General features: G+C 37.7%; 2 protein-coding genes across 3 annotated transcripts in view; one reads left to right on the top strand and one right to left on the bottom strand.

Moving 5' to 3' along the window:
- The window catches only part of SMC1B (structural maintenance of chromosomes 1B), a 31,858-nt gene extending 31,651 nt beyond the window's left edge, over nt 1-207 (bottom strand). The window contains exon 1 of the mRNA XM_086885351.1: nt 15-207. The gene's annotated coding sequence lies outside the window, so the exon portion shown is untranslated. The remainder of the gene's footprint in view (nt 1-14) is intronic.
- Nucleotides 111-14,185, top strand: RIBC2 (RIB43A domain with coiled-coils 2). 2 transcript variants are annotated; one of them, XM_023919141.2, is made up of 7 exons: nt 111-245; nt 3,647-3,728; nt 5,148-5,492; nt 6,055-6,173; nt 11,197-11,424; nt 12,746-12,912; nt 14,037-14,185. In XM_023919141.2, exons 1-7 carry the CDS (start codon nt 111-113, stop codon nt 14,116-14,118), a joined length of 1,158 nt encoding a protein of 385 aa, XP_023774909.2. In that variant the 3' UTR covers nt 14,119-14,185. The 2 variants fall into 2 exon arrangements, with proteins under 2 accessions (XP_023774909.2, XP_086741501.1); XM_086885375.1 differs by lacking the exon at nt 11,197-11,424.
- The last annotated feature ends 11,378 nt before the right edge of the window (nt 14,186-25,563 follow it).

Here is a 25,563-nt window from a genome sequence, read left to right as displayed (position 1 = left end):
TGCCGGCTGCCTACCGCCGCTCCCGTTCCCATCGCGACTGGCCGCGGTGTGTCCCGGCTGGACGTGCCGCTGCTCCCGGCCACCGCTCTCACTCCAGCCTCTCCGTCCCGATGTTCCGTCCCGGCGCCATGAACGGCCTGGGGCCGCAGCGGGAGCTGGAGGAGGCGGCCGCCCTGGAGCGCCGGCGGCGGCGGGAGCTGCTGCGGCGGGGCCGCATCTTCAACCCACGGATCCGCACCATAGGGGTGAGGGCGGGTAGGAAGGGAGGGAAGACGCCGAGTTCCCCCGCCGCTTCCAGGAGTTCTGAGGAGAACGGCTTAACGCGGGGGCGATCCCCAGTGCGGGGCAGGGAGGGAAGGGGCGGCTAAGGCGGTCTGGGCGGGCCGGGAGCGGTACCCCAGTGACCCCTCCCCAGGTGTGTGTGTGAGGGGGAGCAAGCAGGAAGGGAGGGCTCAGATGCAACTTTTAGAGTCGCGCTTATAGTTACTGGTGAAAGAAGTCACAGAATACTTAGGGTTGGAAGGGACCTCTGAAGATTATTCGCTCCAACCCCCCCGCCAAGGCAGGGTCAGCCAGAGCAGGTGACACAGGAACATGTCCATGGGTTTGGAATATCTTCAGGGGGAAACTCTGTGACCTCCCTGGGCAGCTGTTCAGTGCTCTGCCACCCTCGATGGAAACAGATTCTTCCTTCTGTCGAGGCAAAACTTACTATGTTTTACGTTATGGCCACTGCCTCTCCTGTGTACCCGTGCCCCACTGCTCTGGATTCAAGAGCAAGGTGTCATTGCCCCCTAACAGCACAGAGAGATCAAGCCTTGTGTTGTATCTCTGTGTAGTAGTACTTTGAAGGAATCCAAGAGCTTCTAGAGTCAGCTCATGTAATGTGGCTGAAACGAGTAATTGTTTTTTACCTCTCTGCTCCACGATACTGCCCCTTTCTGTTTGGACATTGATGCTGTGAGAGATTTACTGCTGTGTCCTGCAATTAGTCCACATTTTGCATCAGACAAAACAAGACAAATCCATCCTTGTTTATATATGTCTAATTAATTGTTGTGTCTGATTTTTTTGTTGATGTCTATATGTGAACACCCTTCAGGCTGCTGGATTTTCTCCAGAGTGTACTGTGCAATTTGCATCCTGAACATCAGGGAATAATGTGCTCTATATCTACTTGACTTTTGATGCAATAGCATATTGAACTCCCTGTGATATGTCCAAAGGCTCACATTAAGATTTTATGAGTGTGCCTGGAGGGACGAGTGCTGTGAGGTGATTTCAGTGAACTGGTAGAATTGCAACAGCTGTCAATTGGATCGTCTTTTCTTAGGTACAGAAACATGACTCAGTGAAAAAATATCTTCATCTTATCTCTGACAGGGCCTTGAATTTATTCTTGTCACTCTTACGTAAGAGTCATTGTAACTGCAGAGCAATTAGCAGTTCCCCACTTAATGAACATGACATGTGTGTCCACCTCCTATAGCATCCCAACACACACCAACAATATACTTAAGTACCAAAAAATATACTTAAGTGCAAGGAAACAATAACACTTTTTAGCAGTTTTGGGATGGGTTGTAATTTCTTCATCAGAAACATATCCTTTCTCTATAAACTGGCTTTTTTAGAGCCTTAAAAATGAAGTGCAAGCCATATATTCTCAGTTAATGAAATAGCTGACAACTAACATATCCTGGTGTGTTTTATTGAGCCATACTGGAGTGCACCATTCGAAGGTTTTACTCAAATACTTTTGTAGAATTGACTTGTTTTGTAGAGCTGACTCTGGCAGGTTTTGATAGATCTGTTTACATTAGACAAACATCTAAAATGAAGGAGAGCTCCTCTGGGGAATTTTGATTAACAGTTTGTTTTGATTTAGCATTGTTCAGTGTACCTGAACAATGATCCTGACAGAAGGGACTGTTCTTATGCTTTGAAGTTAGGCCAGGTCTGAACCACAAAGGGCCAGGAAATCCATAGGAGATAATCTTTATTGGTATTTCTGTGTGGTTTTAAGATTCTTTGTGTCTGTTCTCTGACCAATTTACCTGAGTGGCAGTTGCTGACAGTATTTAAAAATCAGGACAATATTTGACTTAAAAAACAGAAATCCTAAAGCAGGGTTTGAATATTTTAAAAACATGGAGGTGATATACTGGAAAGCAGAATGGGAACCCAGATTTTACATTTTTTTTCCCTAGATTGTTACTAGTTTTATTATTACTTTGACTTCTGTATCTGTTTTGTCATCTGAGTAATGGAAACATAAGATAATGCCCTCTTCACTTACAGATTGAAGAATTTATCCTCAGTAAATCACTGATTTTTCAAAAGAGTTCAGATAAGTAATACAAATAAAAAATTGCTTTCAATGTACATGTAAACTTTGTACATAAATAGAACTAGTTTAGAAATTAGCTGCCTCAAACTGTTCATAGATTTCTTATTTAAATGCTTAAAAGTGAAAGTTGTACTTTTCTGTGACTGGGGATGTCTGTTCTAGAGATGTTTTTGTGTCGAGTGAAAGTGTTTTGAAGAGGACAGAGCCAATAGTGTAACACAAGTTGATACACTGACCTACCTCTATTATTCCCAGAATACTAAGAACTTGTATTGAATTTCTCTTAACAGTATTTCCTGTAGTTATATTGTCAGCTTGGTTTTCCCAATGAGACCTCTGAAAGAATTGATATTTAGTGTCCACAACACCATTGTTTTTGGAGGATAGAGTTCATGAAGGTTTCACCCTTGCTTACAAACTTACCTCTTTGCCTGACTGCTGCTGTCAGTTGTTCTTTACAGCACCAACCATGTGTATTTTCAGCCATGATCTGTTTCTGTCTTCATCTGAATAGGTTCTAGACAAAGACTATTAGAATTGTTTACCAGATTCTTGAAGATTTGTCACTGTATTTTTGACAAAAATTTTTAAGACATTAGGGGACTTGATAGTAAAAAACAAAGAAAATACATAAAACAATTGTTTCTGCCTATTAATTTGCCATCATCTGCCAGCAAATGTGGGGTCACATTTTTTTGCCTAAAATGGAGGTGTCTGCTCCCATTTGATGATCCCCCTTGCCATGGATGTGGATGTTCTGTACCATATCTGTCAGCTCATCACAGATCATGTACCCTGTACTGCATTTTGCCATGTAAATCTCTCTGACAAGACTGGAAACATTTCCATTCCATTCTTGTAGTGAACCTTCTGTATATTTTTCAAATATGAACTATTACAACTTCCTGTCATCTTTACTGTTAAAATACTTACCTGCTTTATAAATCAAAGCAGAACAGTAAAATAAAATTGCCAGCTGTAATGGGGAAAATATATTCTGTGTAATGCAGCTGAAAATATTTATAGCTCTGTGTATCACATAAAAATTATCAGATGAAAATCTGATCAGGTGCAAGAGCATACCTGTCATTATTAAAACAAAACAAACAAACAAGTATATTTCTGTTCCTGGATTTTTATTTTACCTACATTAGTAATGTGTACTTATTCCATTGCTAGTGGGGTTATATCTATCTTGTACAGCTGTGAGTCAATGTAGCTTTACAATACCTGTTTTAATTGTTCAAACACAGTATCTCCTAAAGAGCTACTTTTTTTTTTTTTTCATTTTAATAGATTGATAAAGATGCATTGGATGCGCAGGTCAAGGAGAAGAAAATTCAAGAAGCAGCTGAAAAAGCACAACATGAAAGATTTGGTATATTTCTAGATACTGTGATATATCTGTGAATAGTTAAATGTTTTAATCCATTTTCTGCTTTCTTTTATCCCTTAATATATTCTCTAAATTCAGTCATCCAATTTATGTCCTATTTATGTTCATACATCTACATTGGCATAGTATATATTCTCCTTGCTGTTTTAAGATTATATTGACATGATTAAGCATGGATACATTGCCTAATAGGCCAGAATCTTCAGTGTTTTCTTTTAAAAGGTATTGATGAATAGCATCATTTAAAAATCTGACTCTGCAGCAGGATTTAAAAAAAAATTAATTACTTACCACTGTCCTTTCAATATAGTAGTGGCTAATCTGTTTTAGTTGGTCTCCTGTAGAGTGAGCTCATTTTCTGTCTAGCCATTCTTCCATAGAATATATTGATGAGTGGAATCCTCTCTAGATTATTATTGCTGGAAGCATGAGTCATGTACAGTAAGGTGATAAGAGGAGCCATTGCTGAGTCAGAACTCACAGCCACACAAATATTCCATGCTGTGCCTTGATCAAACCCTTTGTGGTCTTCTGTGTTTGGTGTACTTTCTTTGTGATCAGGTGAAAAGGTCCCACAGCCTGAGCTCTCTGTGTGCCTCAAGAGGAACTAAAATGGAGCTGCCAACTTCCATGCTGTGCTTCTACTACAGCTGCTTGTGATTTTCCTGGCTTGAAAATATACCTCTCAGGGTCTGACTCCTGGGAAACTACCAGCAGCAATGTGTAATCTGGCAAAAGAGGAAATGAACTTTTCTAGCAAATTATTTTAAATAACTAAAATGGCTAATTTGGTGTGAGTTTTTTCTTAAAAACGCTGTCATTTATTTAGTTTCAATTAAATGGGCAGGAGCACTTAAGCTGTTAAAAACTTAATGCCAGCCAATGATTTTATTGCTATGGTTAGAAAAATCATTGGAACTATGGAAGAGCTACCTATATTCCTTTCAGTTGCACCCCAATTTTGGTTTGCTTCCAACAGTTTGAAGCTTCCAACAAGCAACAATTTCAGCTGTAGCTGTAAACTATGGGTAAATGGGAACTGATTTACTGTACATTTCTTGTGTTCCTGCAGGTTTTCACCAAACAAAACCTCATAGTTTAGTAGTTCTTATTGTATTTGTTTCACATGCATATATTTAATTGTAGCATTAATAAAAATAAATAAAATTTATACCTAAAAAGATGAAAATATTTCATAAGTAAATATTACTAACATTAGAGTGTTTGCTGGGCTGGTACTTAAGGATCAAATGCTCTCCTAAGGCGTAATCATAACATAAAAGTTTGAAGACTTACATTCTGTTTATTCATCTTGAAAATTTTATTTCTACCTTATGTGTGCACTCCAATGACTCATGCACCTCTAGGAATTTTGGTTTCATTGTGTTAATTTTTGTCTAGCTCGTGACATGAAGAAAAATGACAAGCTCATGTGTCTGCTAGAAGAACAACAGAAAAATGAAATCAAAGACATGAATAGGGCTCTCATTGAATTTCACAAGAATTTTCAGAAGCCGGAAACAAGACGTGAATTTGACCTGAATGATCCACAAGCCCTAAAGAAAGACAGACCTGCTCGAGTTTCAGACGATGATCCTCGGTGTACTATATCTGGCATGCAGAAGTTTATGGGTGAAGACTTAAACTATGATCAAAGGATGAAGTTTCAAAAGGAACAGTTAAGGGAGTGGTCTCTTCAGCAACAGAAAGACTGGAAAAATGCATTAGCTGACCAAAAATTGGCAGGTAACAAAAAAGATAGTGTAGTTTTAATCTTTTTCTGAAGTTGTGATGTATCTGATAAAAATAAGGTATACCCTATTGTATATTTAATTTCTAGAGGTACTGGAGCAGTTTTTGTGTAAGCTCTAATGTATTCACTGTTTCTCTTAGGAAATCTCTATTTCATCACATATGATTGTAATATCACCCAGGTTTCATTTCTGGTTTATGCCTCCAGTAGGTATGCTTACTTCATCAGGCCAAACTGTCCAATCCGTACTGTCCTAGAGCAGAAAAAATAATAATGATTTTTCTTTCCCAGCTTGTCATGAAACATTGTTTTCTGCAGTACCTAAGATTCTTCTTTCATTTTAGCATTTCATTTCTTGTTCAGACAAGATAGGTTACATATTAAACTGATTCATTAGTCACCTGAAATCCCAAGATGGACAGCTTTAGTGGTAGGATTTGGAAATAATTATTCAGCCTACTGTATCTGTAGCTTCCCCTGCCTCTTCCCCTGGTTAACTCCTTTGGCACATCATGTCCATGAATATTGACTAAATTTCATTTGAATCTAATTTAGATGATCTTTATGACAAGTTTAGGATTGAACTTGACCGAAAGATTATGGAGGAACAAAGAAAAGAAGAGGAAAGCAAGCGTGCTGTTTGTACAGCTACTAAAACTTTCAATAGAATCCAGGTAAATTAATATTAAGTTGGTTTGTTTGTTTTTTAGAACATGTGAAGACAGAGAAGGAAAATAAGATACACAAAATCAGAATGAATAGTGACGTTTTCACGGGGGTTTCTTAGGAGCTGACTTCCAAGGTTGTTTCAGATTGGAACAAGATAAATTTTATGTACTTTGCCAAGTGAATAGGGGCTCCAAGGATCTAGATGTCCTCTATCTAGTTATCTTCTGCCAAAATTGTCCCTCCTGGTTCTCACCTTGCTGGCTGGTGGGCAAAAACAGCTCTCCAGTCATTTGGGGGCTTTGAGCTGGTAAACTGGGGTACAGCAAATGCCTCCCATGCATCTTTCTGGGTTTATATCAGTCCTCCCATACTTTTAGTGTGTCTGTCTGCTTTTCTTTGCACTTGTGTGGAAACATTACTAACAGTTGTTTATCCTTATAATTTACATTAACTCCCCACAACCTCTGGTTTTGGCACTTTGGCTGCTTCATGGATATTTGTGTACAGTGTCTCTTGGTTTTTTACTGACCTTGCTTTGGAGCCTGTCTTAGTACTATTATCTGTTGTGCTCTAGTTTGTCATCTTACTGCAGAGGGTTTTTTTCTCTTCAGGTTCTACATTGAACTCAAAGGGTTACATGGATGTTATTAGCTTGGCTAAACTATATTTATTGTGAATTAGCTTTAAATGTATTTACTCACATTAAAATAAATTAAAATAAATCACATTAGAATTACTTACATTACATATGGTACTTTTTGGTTTAGCTGTATAAGCATGCAAGTCTTTAATGTTGCTTGACCTTTTTTGGGGGTATTTCTCATATAATTTTTTTTATAGACAGCCCAAGTTGATTGGAAATCAAAATCTAAAAGTACAGGAACAAGCCGTCCCCATGTGATGAAAGTCAAGCCAGTGGTGAAGACTAGCCTGGCTGAACATACAGCTTTGGCTGGGACTCAGGGAGAAAAAGAGTATTTATTACATTTGGAAGAAGGGATGGGCTACAATAATGTTGTGAGGTCATGCAGGGAGAAAATTAGAAGGGGCCAAAGCCCAGCTAGACCTTAATCTGGCTACTGCTGTCAAAGACAATGAAAAATGTTTCTAAATAAAAATGAACAGCAAAAGAAAGGCAAGGAGAAATTCTATCCTTTGTTTGTGGGGAAACAGTGATAGAGCATAGGGAAAAGACTGAGGTACTTAGTATCTTCTCTGCTTTGGTCTTCAGCCCCCTGAGCTGGAAGGCAGGGACAGGGACAAGAATGAAGCTCCCATATTGCAGGAGGGAATGGTCAGAGAACTTTTGTACAACTTAGACCCACAGAAGTCCACAGTGCCAGATGGGATCCACCCAAGGGTACTGAGAGAGCTGGTGACAGTGCTCATGGAGCCACTTTCCATCATTTCCCAGCTGAGCTGGCTCACCAGGGAGGTCCCAGGTGAAGGGGAGCTGGCCAGTGTGACACTCCTGTAAGAAGGGCTGGAAGGAGGATGCAGGGAACTACCGGCCTGTCAGCCTCACCTCAGTGCTGGGAAAGGTCATGGAGCAGATCCTCTTGAGTGTCATCATGCAACACGTACAGGACAACCAGGGCATCAGCCAGCCAGGGTTTATGGGTCCTGCTTGACCCACCTGATCTCCTAGGACAGAGTGACCCCTTCAGTGGATGTGTCTGCCTGGACTTTAGGAAAGCCCTTGACACTGTTTCCCACAGCATTTTCCTCATGGCTTGGGCAGGGACACACACTGTTCACTGGGTAGGAGAACTGGCTGGACGTCTGGGGCCCAGAGAGTGGTGGGGAATGGAGCTACATCCAGCTGGGGCCAGACACCAGTGGTGTTCCTAAGGGTTTTTTAACACCTTCATCAGTGACCTGGACAAGGGGGTCAAGTCACTTTGTAGATGGCACCAAGTCTTCTGGAAGGTAGGAATGCTCTGCAGAGGAATCTGGATATGTTGGAATAATGGGCCCAGGCCAGTGGTCTGAGTTTTAACAAAGCCAAGTTCTGGATTTTGCACTTTGGTCACAACAACTCCCTACAGCTCCAAGATGGGGACTGTGTCTGCGAAGTGCCTGGCAGGAAAGGCCCTGGAGTGCTGGTGACTGTGGCTGAACATGAGCCAGCTGTGCCCAGGTAGGCAAGAGGCCAGTGGGAGCTTGCCTGGATCAGAAATAGTGAAGTCAAGATAAATCTGATGTGTTTTCAGAGTTTAAAATCTTGGCATTAATCATGGCATGGTAGTGTGGCATGCATGGCTGTACATAGGGCTGGGAGTTTCCTCCAGTAAGATTCTCAGACAGCTTGGAAATTTTATGCTCTCCCTCTTAAAGAGAAATCTCTAAGAGGGAGAGGAATCTTTAATGTTACGATGTTGAAGTGCCTTGTTTTGATCTGTTGCTAGATCACAGTAGAGTAACATTAAGAAGGTGATCTAAATAACAATTGTACATTTTAAGCTTCAAGGCCAGCAATTATATGAGATCCATTCAAACTTATTTTCTTTTAAATGTGATTTACTGTGGAGCTTTTCCAAATTACAAATCATTGCTTGATTCATAGTATTAATAAGGGAAAAGCATATACCCAGATGTTCTGGTTCAGTGTTCCGAAAATACTGGGTGATTCAGTATCTTTGGGCATTTAGGTCTTAAAAGTTGTCATGTCAGAGTTCCTTTCAGGTGCATATTGACTCTTATTGAGGAAAAAAAAAACAGTTCAGGGAAATACATTTTGACTTTTAAAATTTTCTTTTAACCTTTTGATAAAATTCATGCTCACTAACATCAGAGATGGAAAAGTAGCCTTTAATTCCTACTGTGTTATTCCATGTTATGATGACGATGATTCTTAGATCTGATATTTGTCACATGAAACTTAATTTGCTTGAGGTTTGCCATTTGTGTAAAAGTAGGCATTTATTTTTTTTCCCTATAGTTGATGCTCCTGTTGGGTCTAGATGTTTCTAAATATGAGGTTTTTGGCATTGTCTAAGTTGAATGGTGGCTTAGCTAATGTATAATTTTAAAAAGTTAATTTATCTTTTATTACTTTCTTTGCACATCAAATACTTCTGTTATTTTAATGGAAACCACAAGGCTGTTTTCAGCCAAGGAATTTATTGATCTAAAATATGGTACTTAGTTGTTTCTTCTACCCATCACTGACAGGTGGTTTTGCATGTTTCCTTGGAGCAAACAAGTCACTCTCTGGCAGTCTCCCGGTCTGATGTTAGGGACAACCACTGTTATCCAGATTCAAAGTCTTTAACTACAAATGTAGAGATGATTCCAGTTTAGCAGGCTCCTCTGGTGGCATAGATCACCCTGTTCACTTTGCTTATTGCAATTCTTTTCATTGGCATGTGCAGGGGAACAAGTTCTCGCATGTGTCTGAAGTCCTGTCATTCCCAGTTGTTTATATCTTCTAGTTACTCTGCCTGCTCATATTAACTCTACCTTACATGGCACAGAAGGCTTCACCTGCTCTTTCTTATTGGAAAGCCCTTCCGTTTTCATTTGTCCTCATCTACTTTGCCAGTGCAAATGTGCCTACCAGTGCCAACTGATCAGCAAGGAAAGTATGAGCTGTTCTACATACGTGAATATTCTCAAGGCAGTGATTTTTTTTAACAGGGCATCTCAGTCAAAGTGGAGACAGAATTACTCACTGATCTGTTGCTGTCAAGATAGATGTGTAAAGAGAGACAGGTCTGGCAGCCTGTCTGTGTGCTCTAGCAAGCAGGAGGTTTTCCCTGTCCTCTGTCCAGTGGAAGCTGGAACCAGGCATTGCTCCAGATAGTTTAGCTTATGCATTACAGAAAGATGAGATAGTATTAGAAATGAAAGATGCGTAGCATTATCATTCTACTTCAAATTAGTTTACTGAGTCTAATTCTTCCTTGAAAGGTAATTATGTTCACTAAGATCACTGTATTTTGTTTCTGGAGTATTGTAAGGGGGAAATTTCCTTTGAATAGGAGACTGTGCCTTGTGGTGAACATTAGGAACAGTGATTTCTATAAAAAATGCATACTGTGATCTCCAGTTCCAGTATTTCAGATACATTCACGTAACATGATTCAAGTTGGCATTTTGTCTCAGCAAACAGAATCAAGGCTGCATCTTCAGACTTTAATTGGACATCTCCTGTCTGTCTATTTTGAGGGCTTAACCATGCTCTTCACCTAGGTTCAGTATGTAATAGGTAAATCAAGGCTAGTGATTCAAGATTGTAAACTTTTATTGTAAATTTCTATCATATTGTGTCTGTCTGCTAAATAAATACTGGTTATTTACTTGGGGATAAATGTGGAATTATTTATTTAATTCTGTGTTTTCTTATACAACAGTTATTTTTCCCCAGTTTACTTGATATATGTGATATGACAACATTAAAGAACTGTTTGATATTAGACTTTTGATCTTGGCCAATAAGACTGATGCCTAAACTCTGCCTAAACTAGACAGAGTTAAAGAAATACAGTAGCTATTTATTAAAAGGCCTTCAAAGGATACACCTGGGGCAGTTCAAGATCCTGGCCATGGATCTACCCAAGATGGACTCTAGATGGATGCAAGATGGTCATGAGTTTTCACACTTTTATAAGTTTTGGTCCATTTATGTATTGGGGTTTATTGTCCAGTTACAGCTTCAGGTTATGAAGTCCCATCCTCCCAGTTTGTTCTCCTCAAGTCGCTGTTGTTTGTACCTTTTTGAGCCTGAAGCTGAAATGGTGTCCTTGGTTCTCGGGCTGGAAATGGGTTGTTTTTCTAACTACCCTGTGAAGAGAACTTGCTAACATTTTATGTGAAGTTCAGAGTCACACTAAGGCAGTACAGAATCTGGAAAATATGAAAGCTAAAACTTGAGGCATCAAGACAATGATCACAGTATTTGTATGTGATGCTTTTGACAACTGTATGCCAGTTGGAATGACATCTGTTACGATGTGTTAACATTTTTTCATCTCTTAGTTCATATTTCTCTTGGAAAAATACCACCTCTCTTTCCATTGAATTTAGGCTGCTGAACTAGATCATAAAAATGAATTGGAAAAGGCTCAAAAAATAAAAGATGACATGGATGAAATTACCTGCCTTCTTCAAGGAGACTTCCTTTCTGAAAACCCTGACCAAGCAATTGGTCCCTTGGGTAAACATCATGTGCTTGTGGATAGGTGGAAGGGAATGAATCAAGAGCAGCTGATGGAAATTCGTCAATTTCAAAAGGAGCAAGCTCTGGAGAAACTGGTATTTAAGCTTACATGTGTTTTCATGCATTTTCTGCTTTCTTGGTTGTAATAATACTATAGACAATGTTTGTAGAAGAAAAATCCCATTGTTTGCCCTGGGCATGCCAGTATGAGACTGTGTTTTCCACTGATCTGTGTTTTACCCAAACTTTAATCAGTCTAATTGAACATAGTGCCTCTGAAGCACTTTGGAGATATCATGGAGAAGGATGGTAGCCCTGAGTTGGACTGGGAGGAGGGTTGCTGAGGAGCCCAGGGCCAAGGGGATCTTAGGGCGTGGTCCATGATGGTCCAGCTGGGCAGCAAAGTCCTGCCCAGCCTAAGACCAAGGCTTCATAGTGCAGTTCATGACCTGAGAGTGCACAGGCTACCTTCAGGGAGTGGGCTGCTCCTTAGGGTAAGAAGATCCGGGAGCTGAAGGTGAAAGCAGGGCATTCTCATGCTCAAGGGTACGCAAGCAAGGCAAATAAACCAGGTCCAGTGACCTTGCTCATGCATATTTCAGAGGCCTATAAATTAATGAATGTAAGAATATGATGGAGTTTAATTTCTAGCATCCCACACAACTATGAGCCATGCTGTAAAATAGAATTTTAGTGGTAACAGTTGCTGCTCTAGAGGTGTATAGAAGCAGGCAGTCAAAATGAAGACATTGTGAAGCAGGAAGTGACTTGCCTCAGTGCAAAGGCTGCATTTATGACAGCTAAGGAATAGTGTTTGATTTTGTCTTTTAGTCCTTGCAATACTGTAGGCTATACTATCTTACCTAGTAGTGTTATTAAAGCTGAAGGTAGAATTGGCATTTTCCTGCTTCTTCTATTACTCTGAACCCATTCAAGTCATTAAGCTGGCTGAAAATTAGTAAAACCAAGAAAAGTAAGTTTTTTGCATGCCTGTTTTTTTCATTCTGTTCAATGGGGTGTCAGGTAAGAAGTGAGGCAGAGGAAAAAAAGAGTCTACTCATGTTTGTAGCTCCCCTGTTATACTGAGTTAGCCATATTATAAGCCATACTGATTTCTATGCACTTCTTGCCTCAAGAAGTTTCAACTCTTGCCAAGAAGAGTTTAAAAAAAAAAAAAAAAAATCAACCTGTCTTGCTGCTCTGGATTTTTACGGAGAGAAAAGAATAGCTCTTTCATTGGCCTCATCTTGCTTCTGCTTGGTTTAGAAATCCTTGCTCCCTTCTCCCCATTTCAAATTCTCCCCCTAGTGTTCAATAAAGGCAAGCAAGTTTGTTTGGATGAACATACCCATGAGAATTTATGTATACAGTTCTGTCTTTGAAAGAGAAAATGAAGCATTTTTCTCACTCCTGTAGAGAGTAAAAGAGCAGGAGCGCCGAAGAGATGTTGAATGGGACAGGCAACGTCTACAGGCTGCAAGGGCCCAGTTGCTTTGGGAGCGGCACCAGCAGCGGCAGAATCAGGTTCAGCGCCGAGAATTAGATTTCATGAACGCAGAACTCTCTCAGGAACAAAAAGCAAAGTAAGTACCAAACCAGCATTGTTCAAATAAAAAAAACTCTTTATCATTACTAACCCAGTAGCTTGGCTTTCAAAGAGCTTTTTTACTTGTTCTGTTTGTAACTTTTTTAATACACTTGCTATGAGTTCATGCTTTTAAAAAAATCAACAATTCATCTGAAGTGTGTTTTCCAGTATTATTTAATAAATCTTCAGAGAGTAGGTTTTGAGTGTTACTGACTGGCATGAATTAATTAGGATCTGGAATTCTTACAAGCATTCCACTGACAACAAACTGTTGATATATATGGCAAAATAGAGAATAAATATAATTAGCTACACAGAAAAATGATACTATCAGGTGAAAAGCAGTTTCTTTGATTTACCTTAGTTTTCTGAAACAAAAAAGGATGAACTGCCAGTAGAGCTGCCAGTTTCTGATAGCTCAGGGTTAAACTAGCAGCACAAGTAGCACTTCTATTATGTATGACAGAACTTTCACTAATGACTGGATGTCTCTTGATGGGCTGTTCTTGTGTCTGCTCTTATGGGAAAGGAGGAAGATAATACATACAGGAAAAAGAAAAACAAATGTAAATGTTTTTCCAGTTTGTTTTGTTTTGTTTGTTTGTTTTTGTTGTAATTTTTTTAGGGCATGAATACAGAATCACAGAATAGTCAGAGTTGGAAGGGACCTAGAAGGGTCGTCAAGTCCAGCTCTTACATAAATGGCCCATATGGGGATTGAACCCGTGACTGGCATTATTAGCACCATGCTCTGACCAACTTAGCCAATCTCAGGTTCATAAATACATTTTACAAATGACTTTCCAATACATAATGACTTCTTATCATGAAAACAAAAGTTTGGAATTGTGTTAATTCAGGCTTTTTTATTGTTGAGATTTTTGAAGGGATATTTCATGAAGAAAAATAGAATAGAAAAATAGGAGTTTGCTATATTGCAAGAGATGTGGCATATATTTTGCAGAACAAATTCTAGTTACATTAAATTAAATTTCTAATAATTTACGAACATTTATGGGTGTTAATTCATTATATCTTTTTCAGGTTTCTCAGGCTACTTCTGTATAATAGCAAGAAAACATTTACTAATGGCTTTTAAATTTTTTTCTTTATTTCTAGGAACATTTATCTTAAGGAGGAAGAGTATTCAAATATTCCAACAGATGAGTATTACGCACAGTTTAATACAACCACTCGGTAACGATCGGGCTAAATCAGCCTGAACTATACAGAAGTATGTAGGCACATTAAAATTTTCAGTTGAGCAATCCCATGTTTTATTGTTTTTATGTGTTCCCTGCCCTCTTGAAACACTGCACTCAAACTAAAGGACAGTCTCCTAGGCCAGATCTGTTCTAAGAACAGGAAAACATGGTAATAATTTTTAAACATGATTGTTTTTCTGAAAGGACTAGTAGATTCAGTATTAGGTTGTTTGACTCTTAAGTCTCAGGCTTAGCTGTAACACTTATATTATTCATGCCCATAGGAATCAATATCTGGAAAGAAATCTGAGTTTAAACTACAGTGCTGCTTTATGCAACTTGGCCAGAGGGGAATGCTGCCTCCTGTAGACCACAAGTGATGTACTTCTCTGGGAGAGAAGAAAAATGACATAGGCAGAAAATTTTGGGTTGGTTTGGTTGTGGTTTGGTTTTGGGCTTTTTGTTTTGGATTTTCTTAAAGTAAAAAAAAAACAGCCAGACACAAAGGCAAGAAAAAAGGAAGAAGTGGTCAAGTTGGTCAGAAACGTTACTTTTATTTTGTGAACAGTGGGAATAAGGAGATAAGAGTTCAATTGTCATCGAGGTGATCAGTACACTCAGGTGTGGCACTGAAACAGGATGTGTTAATGCAGAAAAGCGGGGGGAAAAGTATGCCTACATACACCTACATGCAATATGTGTGTATTCCTACATACATACTGGAAATAATGGAGGAAGTTTCAGGTAATGTTCTGCTGAAGGAGTGTGGGGACAATTCAGAGTTGTGACAGAAGAGGGGTGAAAAAGTAGATGTGCACCAAAGAAAGTCAGGGAGAAAAATCTCACCTTGTAATTCAGGGAACCCGTGTACTTCCTGTCTTCATGGTGACAGTATTGACTTAGCAATTAAATAGCCAGTCACTGACATCTGAAACATGAACAAGCACAACTCAGAGGAAGAAAATATGGAGAAGCAATGTTGGAAACCAACTGCAGAAGAGAAATGCATGGTGGAGCTAACAAGGAAATGAAAACCAGAAGAGAAAAAGCTGACATGGAAAGGACTGCAAAAAGGGTTAGAGGACTAACCCTAGGAGTCAGAAGATCTGAAAGAGGAGAAAAAATGAGAGTCAGATGAGAGATTCAGCTAAGAATCCAAGACCTCTAATATTGTGAACCTTTAATAAAGATAGAGCTCATTTATGACAATAGATCTCAAACATATGCCAGCATATGGGACATAAATCTGAGATAAAAACATCTTGATGATATTGGCGTGAAGTCCACTGGTTGTTCTTTGTCTCAGCAATAATGGTAATGTTGAATGCACTTCGTAGTGCAATAGGTTGAAGATGCCTCCACCAAGCAAAGGAGGAAAGTTACTTAAAAAATAATGAGCTGAGGTAAACTTGAACGAATTATTCTTATATCTGTGAAAATAATGAAGAATGCATGGTTCTTGAGATATTAGTAGGAGGATTTTAAGATGTTTGAAGGAAGCCTTTCTTGAAAGGGGACTGTTCAAACAGTTCTGTTTGCTCAGCTGAACTAGTGCCTGTGGGATCACACTGATAAAATCTTGCTGCCTGATTCAAAATGCTGATTAAAGAGGAGTTCGGAAAAGAGCCATCATGTTAGTGCCTTTAGATAGAGAAGTGAAAGAAAGTTAAGGAGAGCATTCAAGTGGTTAAAGAAGTGCCTTTCAACATGATTATCTTGAGCAAAAAGATATGTCCCAATTTTAGTACTTTGATACAATTGGAATTAATTGTAGTATAGATAGACGCTAAGTAGAAAAGAAGTGTGGCTGAAATACAGGAACTGAGGAGAGTTGGTAAATGAAGTTGAGAAGGGATCACATTTGTACTGTTAATAATGATCTGGTCTATGAAGAAGTAAGAAGGAATGATACTCAGAAGATTCCAGTGGGATAGCATTTGGAGATCCATTTTTCAGACTGAGATTCACATATGGCTGAATCTGCTTCGAGCATTACCTAATACCATATTAAATTGACAACCTCTGGAGTGCAGTTATGTGTCTTAGAATAGACAGGCCATCAAATGGGATGGGTGAATTAATATTTCATCTCTAGTAGTTCTCATGTCACTAAAGTTGGGTTTGATCTGTGTTGAATATCTCACTCTTTTTTACCTAGAATTTTAGTTGCCTGACAGAAAAAGTGAATAAAGCGTGTGCTGAAAAGTTAATGAAGTTGTCTTCATTTGTCCAACTTGTGTGACTAGATGCTTGCAGACTTTACAACAGTTCTACAGTTTACCTAAATGATGCTGGACCTTGTCAGATGATGTTAGAGTTTCCTTCAGGAAGGACTATGGGTTTAAAGCCTTTTTGCATTACCTGTTTGTTTGCTTGGAAACATTTTATATGAAGTCAGAGAAGGATAGGTTTCTCAGTTGTACTCTGAATAAGCCTTTAGATGGAAATTCAAGTAAGACTGATAGTTCAATAATTGCTAGAAAACTTTCAGAATCATCAGTCATTGTCATGGAGTTACTTTACCTTTAAGGGAGTTGGAGTTGCTGGGAACTGCCTGGAGTCTTTTCTCCTGACCAATTATCGGTCATTGCTGGGAATTGACAGCTGTTTAGGCCATTGAAAAGTGGGATCAACTTGTGAACCCTACCTTAAAGTGTAAAACCAGAGCTCTCTTGGTTCTCTTTGTTTCCTGTGAAGGGTGGCGGAGCTCCAGGCCTCCCCTTCCCTGCCCAGGCCATGCGGCCGGGCGGGGATGGGGCCGGGCCTGCCCCGTCTCCCGGCCGGGAGATGGGGGGGGCCTGGGGAAGGTTTTCCCCGGGCCGGGCCGAGCCGATCTCTGGCTCGGCTGCAGGTTTTGCTGTAACTAATTCACTAGAAACTGCCCAGTGAAGAAGGAGAGAGGCTCAGGACCTGCAGCAAGCAGAGACAGCGACCACACTCTCCAGAGCAGCTATGAAGAACTTTCCATCACAGACGGCTCCAGCTCCTGTTCGGCAGAGATCACCAAACCATCTACAAAAGCCTGGGCAAGATTTTAACTCTTTCATTACCCAGATGAGACTTGCGGATTAATCTTTTTATCCAGAGAGAGAAAAAGAGAGTGATCAACATGAAAAGAGACTTTATAAACTACCAGTGACAGGAAAGAAAAGAAGCTTCTGAAGAGGTAGAGAATTAAGAAGATGCTTTAATTAAGCTGAAATATCTTTCTGTTAAAACTATGGAGATGGACAATGAAGTCCTGAAAAGAACTCCTTTAATTCATGATACAGGATCTAGGGAGGAATAGTGTTCAAAGTGTAAATTTTGAGTAAAAAGTAGAGTAATTATGGTATAGTGAAGTGCTGGGAGATTTGAAGCCTTGAGAGGCAATGAGAAAACTGTTTTCTAGCGAAGCTCACAGAAACAGATGAAGACTTTTTTGCCTTTGAATAACTTATCCTTAAAAATGCTATCTCTAGACTCATGGCCCATACACACTTCAGAGTGATGTGAAAATGGGAGGAGTAGGCTCTAATAATATCAGCTCTGGGCAGCTAACATTAGGGCAATAGAAAACTATAACAAAAATAGTTTTCTTGTGAGAAACTCCATAAGTTAACAGGAAGAAACTTCTGTTTCTCTACAAAGACTGGTGAAAAGACTGTAGCAGGAATTGGGACTGTTTTAACCATCAAAGTTCCAAAGTTTTTGTCTCTGTTGTCATGTCAGCAAGGGAATAGTGGGTAGATAGGGGATGGAAAGGTTTTTCTGGAAGTTTATTCTGGTGTTCTTATTATTGTAGTTTGTCAATAAACTTTCTTTTTTTTTCTTTTAAGTTTTATGCCTGTTTTGCTCTTGTTCTAATCCATATCTCACAGCAAGAAAAAAGTAATTTTCTTAGTTATTGGTTTAAAACCACAACAGTCATATTTACAACATTCCATTCTACCTGTTGCTTCAGAGTATAAAAACTGAAATTTATTTTGGGTGTTAAAAAGGAAGCACAATTAAGTTGTAGATAACATTCTTAATGTAAAGGGGGAAAGGTCTGATTCACTGTCACTGATATTTTATACTTGCTTTTATCTTGCACTGACATAAGCTGTGTTTTCAGTATGTATTGCCTAAGCAGGTGATAATAAAGAATTGAAGTGCAGGAACTCCTCAAGCCTGTATGGCTTTGTAACAAGCAGGCTGTGAGTGGTTATCTTCACCTTTTGAAACATCACTCTTAACTTCTACTGCTGAGTTTTGAAATAAGTAGAGAAGATCAATTAAAAAGAGCCTTAGCTGGTTGTAGGTATTTGAAAATGTCAGTTTCTATTAACTGGAGTAATAAATTTTTTGTGATATTTGTAGATATTTCTATTAAATACAGCAGTGAAAAAGACAGTGTCACCGATATGATCAGCTAACTGGAATGAGTACAAATCACAGCTGCTGGAAGGGATAGTAACCATCTCTCCCTAAAATAAATTACATATATTTTGTTTCTTAAGAAAGACTTTTTTAAAAACTGTGAGTATGGCATAAGAAGTTTCTAACATTTATCAGTTATTATAATGGTCCTTAGAAATAAACACAATTAATTAGATTAAATGGTCTTCATGGAGCTTCATTGAAGTAATTTGGGTAAGATGCATGTGCTAGGACCTGATTTCAGAGAGGAAAATGGTATCATTTTTATCATCATCTATAATTTTTAAATTTTTGGTTCTTATTCACACAGTTTTCCACACTTCTTTGGATCAACAATTTGGGAAAAGAATAGGCATTTAAAGTTTAAAAAAGAAGTTACAGTGGTTGACCTGAGTCCAGTATTCTACTTCCTCTAGGGACTATTGAATATTTATAATATTTCTCTATCTTAACTCTGGAGCAAAGAGTCTGACCCAAGGAAATTCTTAGTTAGTGTACAAGATTTTCATGACAATAAGTATTTTTTGATATGCTTGTAGAAATTCTTTTCTATGCTTGTAGATTCTTTTTTTGTTCATTGACACATGATCTAGCTAATTATCTATGAAAATTAGGTGTGTTTGTGTCTCTCATTGATAGTGATGTAATGCAAAGTGTATAGTTAAGTCTTGGAAATGGTGGTAATTGGTGTGAGCAAATGAGTTTGAAGTTCTGGTTATGGTTCCCCTTCTCCATTCCTTTTCCTAAAGAGAGACTGAGACATTTATCAGAATAAACATCCAGCTAAGCCATCATTTTATCCAGGATGGGGGAATAATCCTTTCTAGCAAACTGTCTCAGGGACTTCCAGAGCCATAATATGTGGTTGCTATTGCAGTCATTAACCGTGATGAAAACCCTTTGCTTTTTGAACCCGGGTAAATGTACCAGCTAAGATGTATTTCTGCAGACTCACCTTCTGCCTGTTTTTTTTAACCTATCATCTTTGAGCTTCACTTGCTCCTTGTTAATCTTTTCGTGAAAATGTTTTAGAAAGGTGAATAGCTGCTCCTCATATTTTTTAAAGTTGTTTTAGACAACAGTGACATCACCATTTAATCTTTCCTTTTTGTAGGCTGAAGAATCCTGTTTGTTCAGTTATCATACAGGGTTCTCAGTCCTCTTTACTGACTTCTGTACTTTTAAAAATTTGACAATATAATTGTTTTGAGATGAGGGGGTCAGAAGACTGTAATAATTGTATTTTCTGGTTTATTCCATATTTTCCATAAGGCAAATATATTCTATTTCTATAGAATATTCTATATTCTATTTCTATAGAATCCTAACATTGGGAGTTTTGGCCATTGTTGAGAGGCATTTTATAGAAGCCTGTAGTATCTCAAAATAGATCAAAGATACTTCTTCAGTTATATGAACTAGTTTAGGTCCCCCAAAATATATACTTAAAACTAGAGGTGGGGGATGTTTCTTGGTATATGTCTCTTTTGGGTTTTCCTGTATCAGGCTTCACCTAATATTTCATCTCCCTATCATCCTTTTGCTACACAGTTAGGTTAATAGGATCAGGAAATATATGATCCCAACATTTACTTCTGTTTTCAGGATGTTGAATAGCATTTTACCCAGGACTCATGGGTATTAGGAATTTCCGTCCCAAGGGAAGTTACAAAGTGAATTTTCATTCTGTGCAACCTGTTACTGTCTATTTTGTTATGCTGTCCTGGAATGTCTGTAATGGCTTGAAACAGTACCGATAATTTCCACATAATACTGTGTTCTGATTTGGAAATGTCCATACTCTGTGAATACACAAAAATTCTCCTCAACTGTTTGCAATTACCTCATTTTTTCTGCTGCTTTAAGAAATTTTGTCTCCTATTTTTAGGTTCACCTGCTTATGAGGTATTCAGAAAGGAATATAAATTTCATACCTTTACTTTAGAGATGCTCAAACTTTGGTTTTGGTCTATGTTGTTAAGTTTCAGATCCAGCTTACCACAGTTTGATTTCCCTTGTGCTTCTGGCATGGACCTTTGGAGGAGTTGATGGCTTCCTTGAAAAGGTTTACTCTGCTACCTGATACTTGGGGAAGATTTTTATTTTAAGGTTTGGATAAGGTTTAATTTAGGTTACTTTTATTTTTTTTAGTAGGTTTTTTTTTACTTAGCTAGGGATTTTTCACATTTTCTGGCCAATGAACTTAAAAAAATCACTATATTAAAAATACCTTCCCAGGTTTTACTTTGCTTTATATGTGAGAGAGACAAATGAAAGAAAGAAAAAACCAGTTCCTCTTAGCCTCATGTCAGTAGGAAGTTTATCTTCTTCTGAAAAAGTACAAATTCTTCAGTTTTATCACTTAATTAAAAGGTTAAAGAAAATAAGTCTGCTGTTTGCTTTGCTATTTTACAAGAAGAGATGACTGAGTTTCTAAGTTATGATAATCTAATGCAGTCTCTTTCTCTCACTTCTAAAGCTCAGAAAGGCCTAGTAAGAGTCTTGCAGATGTTAGTGAGCTTTGAAACAGAAGTGAGCAGGCACAAGTTCAGCTCTTTTCTTTTAAAACCCCAGAAATCACTGCAATTAACTTCACAATAGCTAATGAAAGACAGCTTTGAACTAAAATTTAATACTTCTACTACAGTTGTTTGCATGTACAAGAAAGATGTTTAAAATGTATTTTCAACTTAACCAAATATGCTGAGACACAAAATTTTCAGTTAAAAAATGAATAAACCAATGGAACATTATAAATCAAAAAGGAGAGATCAGACCTTATAAAATAGTTTCTTAATGTTATTCTGGCTTAGATTTAACCCTTAACTGCTTTTTTTCGTCTGTTCACTTAAATAAGTAAGTACTTAAGTAAAATAAGTATGTGAATTGGAATAATCAAAACTAAACCTATTGTATTACTGAATTTTATATTTGGTTGGGCAGATGATATTCCATTTGTAGTCATTAACTTCTATGAAAATAAAAATATCTGCTGAAAGACTTAAAATGTAAATGTGTAAAGTTGTTATAACTAAGGGTTTTGAAGGTTTTCACTGAGTAAATTGCTGCTGTTATTTTCACAAGTTGCACAAGCAAGTAGTGAACAGTCAGGTTGGAAATAGCCATTACGAATACTGAAATCTGATTATAGAATGGGAAAAATTGCTAATTTCCATTTTTTATTCTGTTTCATATCTCTGTGAGTATCCTGATATTTCTCTTTTCAAGTCAATTCTTTTTAGAGCTTTTTCTCAGAATCAGTTTTTAGTTCCTCATTTTAAACCAAAGATACTGTTTTGTATCAAATGCAATTCAGAGGATATTAAGCTCAAAACTTGGCAATGTAGGCAGATATGAATGAATTTACAAATGAACAAGGCAAACTATTCATAGACAAATGGGCATACAGATTTCAAAATCAGAAAAAAAAGTTTCTGAATGGGGAAAAAAATCGCAATAATAAACTACATTTCTCTAATTTCCTGGGGTTTGTCTTGCAAGGGCAAAGTTAAGTTTTATTTGTAGCTATTACTGAAATGTTACTAGTGTTTTTAAGTAAACTGATATACTAATGCTAAAAAACAAATAAAAACACCTAATGAAGGAAGCTAGGTCAGTCCTGGTTTTCTTATTGTAATTATTTTTTATATTTTGCTTCACATGTTCTTCCACATTTATTTCCTGTGGATACTGTGTGTGTTCCTAGCTCTGTAATATGAAACACCTGTACTTCAAATTCTTAAAGCGGAGAAATATTCTGTATGAATTAGGGAGAAATTCATGTTAAGTCTGTTCCAGTGAATTTTATGTGTCATTTCTGTCATACCTTGTTGCAATTATTAATGAAGTCAAATGCTTTTCAGATGACAGCATGTGGAACCAGGGAAAATTGGATATCTGGTAGACATTCTACTCAATTAAAGGCTGATGATACAATGGGACTAAGAGGAATACTTCAGGTGATCATTTAGTCAGGATAGATACTGCTTTTTGAAGGCAGAATTTTATCTAAATATGATTTTGTAAAATGTTTGGCTTAGCTTACTGGCTTTAGTTAACTTCATTAAATTGATTATCATTACTCTTCTATTGCCACAGATATGTCTATGTATATATGTATATCTAGATATGTCTATGTATATATGTATATCTGCATCCATTTTTGCATGAACTTTTAAATTATTTTATAGGACTTCAGCATACTTTCTATTGGCTTAAATACTTTTCCAATATACTGCCCTTTTCTAGATTTATTACAAGAGTTATGAAATGAGGACATTACCATTAAAATGTTTCTTGCTATTGATGCTCTAACCCAGAAATGTAGTGCTGCTTAGCAGAATTGTAGTGAACTCTCAACCTGAGAAATCTGATTCCTGTGGCTTCTCATTAGCAATCCTGATTCTTCACAGAAGAAACCACAAATATATTGCCCTTAGTAGAAACCACAGGAAAAAAAAAGCAGCCTCTAGATATCATAGTAGAAATTGTACAATTGCTGTTCACACAGCAAAACATACTCATGCTGAGCTTCTTAGAAAATAGGGATAAGGGAATTATTTTTTTTTAATAATACAAGGTCTAATCTAACTGTGCCATTTTGCAATAGCACAAGACAATGGAATTACTGAGGATCCAGATGTATCACTGTCATACCAACTTGAATAAAACAGTTGCTCCAGTGTGTGCTATGGTTTTTCTAACAGAATATTTGCTATTGCACTACTGGTTGAAATACAATAAAAAACAGAGTACTGTAAATACTATGAGTGTTTGATACAGCATACAAAAATGAAAAATATTTACCTTTGAGCATTATTATTATTATTATTATTATTATTATTATTATTATTATTATTATTATTATTATTTTCAATGAACTTTATCCATAAATAAAATTTAAGAGTTAATTCAGGTTTCTTGTTTGAAAATGCTAGAAAGGAAGTGAGGATTGAAAAATTGAGCATATACAGGAAAAATTGACAAAAAGAAACAGCCAGCTACATTAAGATGATACTATTTAAAATTAAAAAAAATATCATTGATAATATTAAGATACTAGTTGCTAGTTTAATGCTGTCACTGGCAATTAAGTGATGAGATGTTTAAACACAATTGTCTTGAAAATTGATTAAAATGCATGAAACCAATGACTGCTCTGAAATTGGGATGAGTGGAGAAATTAGTGAAAAGATAGGTGAAAAAACAGTACAACTGCACAACAGTTTAATAGTATGGTATATGAGAAAAATCACATAAAAACACGTATTATAATTGGGGTTTGCTGAATAGCAAAATGGGTAAAATAGTTAGTCTCAAGCAAACCTTCTAACTGGAAAATACTGTTTGTCTTTTCACATGCAGAAGAATCCACAATCATTCCTTGGGTTCATGCTTCTGTTAGAATAACAGCCAGAGTGGGACAATGACAATTTTGAGTTGTGAATTATTGGAGATGCAGATCTGCTTGTATCTGTAGTTACCTAAGTCCAGCTCAGAGATCCAAGTACCAAGTGTAGATTCAGGATAACATGAAATTGCAGTGGATCAATGTTTTTAGCTCCCATAATATATGTGAGCATTTAATGTGTAAGTACAGATGTGTGCATATACACAGAAATGAAAGTGCAGTTTTCAAAACCATCTGTTCAGCTCCTGTTGGCTTAAAAAAAAAAAGAAAGATAAAATAGTAATTTTTTGGAAGGATTGCCAGGGCCAGAGTTGATTCCAACAGAGATCATAAGCTTTTTTCTACAAAGAAAATGTTTTTCCCTGGAAGCTTAAAGGACTGAAGAATGAGAGGTTCTGCCAAGGTTAGCCAAGTGTTATCCAGCTGGTGTAGAGCTGGGAAATAGCTTATTGCTTTGATGAACTGCATAAAAGCATGGTCTACAGGCCCTTCACTCTTCTATTTTTGAGACCTTAGTAGGATGTGTAACAGTTCTTCCAGAAGTGAGAGCATGAGTCATGTATAGCACAAGCAAGTGAGCTCTGGTGGGGTGTGCACTTTTGTATGCTTAAAAGGTACAGAACTTGTGTAAACACAGCCACTGAGTGGAACCAGAATTTCACCCCTTATCTGTCCCTGCTGGTTTGTGGTTTGGTAAGCTATTGTTTGCATCCTATAGGGAATAGAGCTATAGCTTTTCTGTAAGGTGGTGGGATAGATTTTCACTGATGCAAAGGTTAGTGGCAAGTTTTGTCTTAGCCAAGGGAAAACAGATTTCATGCTGGTTCATTGAATCATCTGTGCTTTCAGATATCTAATCAAGAAACAGAATGGAAAAACAAAACAAAACAAAAGTAGAAAAATAATTAAGTAAAATATGGATGAAAAATCAGAGACATCAAAGCATGGCTGTATAAAAAATCTGAGTAAATTATGAAAGTAATATTTCATGCTTCTAATTTTTTCACTTTTGAGCCTCTTAACAGGTAATAATTTATGAACAAAACAGAGCAGAGGTCACTGAGGTTCTGGTCAGGATTATGGATGCTGTTGGCTGCAGCCATGATCTGAAAGTTCAGGTGTGTACAGCTGTGTGACCACTCTGCCAGAACACAGGAAGCAGCTTGTACTGAGCTCAGGAAAATGGAAGGTGACAGTTTCTATAAAGCTTCTTCCACTCTAGTGGAAATAAGTCTGGCCTTCTAATTCTGTAGTTTAAAATGTGTGTTGATGCATTATTATTCTGCAAGGAGGCCATGGCTTGTCACATACCTTTACAAACTTTTCCTAGCACATTTTTTGATTTAGTTGTTTATATGCTCATTCTGCACAGGCTTCGTTAATGCAGGACACTTGAGAGACTTAGTCCTCTTACAGCCTTTTCAAAACATGGAACAGAAAAGTTTGAGTTTCTTCCTTCATGATTATAATCAAGGTGTAGGTTGCATAGAGATAGAAGTATCTCAGGCTACCAGATGGGTATGTATTTCCAGTTACATTCCATGGTGAAAAAAATGAAGCACAAAAAGGGAATATTACAGAAAAAGGGTGGCTCTCACAGCGATGCTCTCCTCCCTTGGGATTTTCTTTC

Source organism: Cyanistes caeruleus, chromosome 4 (assembly GCF_971803275.1).
Source record: "Cyanistes caeruleus chromosome 4, bCyaCae1.hap1.1, whole genome shotgun sequence".
NCBI lineage: Eukaryota > Metazoa > Chordata > Aves > Passeriformes > Paridae > Cyanistes > Cyanistes caeruleus.
Note: the sequence above shows the minus strand (reverse complement) of the source record. Positions and strands in the feature narration are given on the sequence as shown.

Excerpts from the sequence above, each read along its gene's own strand:
- RIBC2 (XM_023919141.2), top strand. The coding sequence starts at position 111 with ATGTTCCGTCCCGGCGCCATGAACGGCCTGGGGCCGCAGCGGGAGCTG. Across the intron at positions 6,174-11,196 it reads AAACTTTCAATAGAATCCAG|GCTGCTGAACTAGATCATAA; the intron begins GTAAATTAATAT and ends CATTGAATTTAG. Across the intron at positions 11,425-12,745 it reads AGCAAGCTCTGGAGAAACTG|AGAGTAAAAGAGCAGGAGCG; the intron begins GTATTTAAGCTT and ends TCACTCCTGTAG.